Source organism: Pygoscelis adeliae, unplaced genomic scaffold, assembly GCF_000699105.1.
Source record: "Pygoscelis adeliae isolate BGI_AS28 unplaced genomic scaffold, ASM69910v1 Scaffold659, whole genome shotgun sequence".
Lineage (NCBI taxonomy): Eukaryota > Metazoa > Chordata > Aves > Sphenisciformes > Spheniscidae > Pygoscelis > Pygoscelis adeliae.
Window position 1 is genome coordinate 202,132 of NW_008825546.1, and position 2,484 is coordinate 204,615.

Consider the following 2,484-nt stretch of genomic DNA (forward strand, 5'->3'; position numbering starts at 1 on the left):
AATACGCCTTGGGCAGCGTTGGAAGTTTTGTCAGCCTGAGTGTGCAGGGTGAAGGAGAACCTGCCTGTCCCACTTTGGCAGATTCTTGTTTTCTCTGTTTTTATGGAAAGGAAATTGTACTTTCTGCATTAAGCAATATTGTGTTGCTCATAATGAAGAGGAGGGAAAAGGGGAAGAAAAACAATTTGAAACACGATAGAGAGGCGAAGTGAGGTTGTTTCAAACTGTTTTGCTGTTAATCCATAATCAGAGTTATTTCACACATTAGAAAGACCATTGCTATGTAGAGATTACCGAAGCCTCATACCAAGGTCAGATAGAAAGAAAGCCTTGATGACGTGAGTGGTGAATTCTGTAATGACCACATCTTGTAATCGGGAGACCTTGTGCTTGTCTCCAGGATGCATTCTGGAATAGCTCTTTATTAACTCCTTGTGTTTATCCTGCTTCAGTTATGGGATTCCTCGTGTTTCACGGTGAAACTGGAGTAAGGTATTCCTGTTTTGGAGCAGGAACTCGGTTAGCCCTCTTTTCCTTCTTCATTCACTTTGCTTTCATCCAGATGAACTTTCTTTTGGAGGCAAAGCTGAAGCGGTGTGCTGTGGTGCGTCCCTTCAGCTCAGTTCCAATGGGAGCAAGAGAGGTTACATTGCCAGACTGTGTGCTTTGTCCCTTCTGGGTGGGCAACAACACACATTACTCTCTGCAGCTCCAGATTATTATTGTAAAAATGCAAATATGTTATGTGATAATGAGAATAAGTGAGTTTTTGTCACTTGGCACAGCTGACACTTCAGCTGTTGTTCTGGCTGTCCGTCTCTCTGTGGTCTGTCTGAATTGCCTGTACCATTGACCCATTTATATTCTAACATATATTTATCCGTGTTTTTAAACCTTTTGGTTTGTAGGCCCCTGAATATTTTTGAGGGAGGTTTGTTTCTTTCTAGAGGGAAGTTAAGCCTCTTGGAAAAAAGCTTGCTTTGCTTAGTTATTTTTCACAGACTCACAGTTAGTCTTTGAAGTCTGAGATCAACCAACTTGTGTTGAATTTCCCTGATGTACAAATAGAGGTACTGTATGTCTCCTCCTGAAAGGCTGTTTCCAGTGACCACAAATTTGATGTGTGCCCTCCTTCTTTTACATACTTTTATGATTATCTGAGGTTGGTGAAAAAGGCTATGCCCTATAAGCTATTATATTTCTCGAAGGTCTCCTTGCTCCTCATGTTTTCTTTCAGCAGCAGGGAGATGGGTACTGTTCCTTGTGCCACCAAAACCACTCTCTGTCCCTGAAGCCGAACCTGTTGCTTTCACAAATCTTACAGTCCCAATTCCATCCAGTATTCCAATTTTGATTCCTTGCCTAATTGTTTTTCTGGAGGACAGGATCACACTGAACAAACCCAAGAGGATCCAGGAAAACACACTGTAGTTTTGGAAGTTGTATTTCTCGACTCACCTAGCAGGAGCCTGTACTGTGACAGTGATCGCTGTTTCTGATGGTTCTTACAGATAAACTGCCTGAACCTTGCATTTAGCCAGGAAGAGGTAATAGGACCCAAGAAGAAAAGGAAAGTCAGTGAACCAGAGAAGCTGCTTCTGGAAGGCAGGAAATGGTGTTCATTCTGACACACAATACATTTTGGAAGGTGTGAGTTTGCATTGTCATCTGACTAGTAAAGACCTTTACTCTCTTCCAATATTTAACTCTTCCACGTACCGCATGTATTTCTGCATGTTTATTTGTCTAGTATAAACTTTGGGTTGTGAAGAGACAGCAGGCACCATAATTGTCATGACAACGTCGACCAACAGCACTTGTTTGATGTTCTAAAGTTGAGGATTTATGATTCCATGTGAATGGTGTCTGTGTGCTTCTTTCTCTGTGTCTCTCTCTCTCACAGCCCCCCACCCTCCTCACTGGCTAAATTTCCTCCTTTGTGGCTGGACTGTCCTTTGCCAATATGTCATCAATATTTAAAGGCACTAGTTCAAGATGAACTCTCCGAGGTGTCAATGCCATCAACCAACAAGTCTCATGACTCACTAGATTGTGCTTAACTTCATCCTATCTACTGTTTCCGGAGCATAGATTTTTTTTTTTCAAAGAAAGGTTTTTATCTGTATTGAATACAGAGATAAAGTAATCTATACACATTTTCTGCTGGTGCTGGATGGTTTTTTTTCTGACTCTGCAAGTAGTGTTGCTATGACTATATTATCAGCTTATTTCTAAAACAGCAACCCACCATGTGCCAAGGGGCTTAGGCAGTTGTGTGATATAAATTGTGTTGAAATACACCACATTTAAAACCTAACTTTAATAAAGGTACCTTGTGGTTGCAAATACAGGTAAGGAGAACAACAGCAACAACAGAAAAAAAATTCTGTGTCCTTTGGAGCAAAGATGCTGTGCTTTGTGTCATGTAGATTGCCTGGCAGGCACTCTGTCAAGACCAAATGGCTATTTCTGGAGTGGGAGGGG

General features: G+C 41.5%; 1 protein-coding gene across 1 annotated transcript in view; it reads left to right on the forward strand.

Moving 5' to 3' along the window:
- Positions 1-1,628, forward strand: part of HORMAD2 (HORMA domain containing 2) — a 22,482-nt gene extending 20,854 nt beyond the window's left edge. Inside the window, exon 12 of the mRNA XM_009332039.1 lies at positions 1,512-1,628. Within this exon, the coding sequence (XP_009330314.1) occupies positions 1,512-1,628 (117 nt within the window). The remainder of the gene's footprint in view (positions 1-1,511) is intronic.
- The last annotated feature ends 856 nt before the right edge of the window (positions 1,629-2,484 follow it).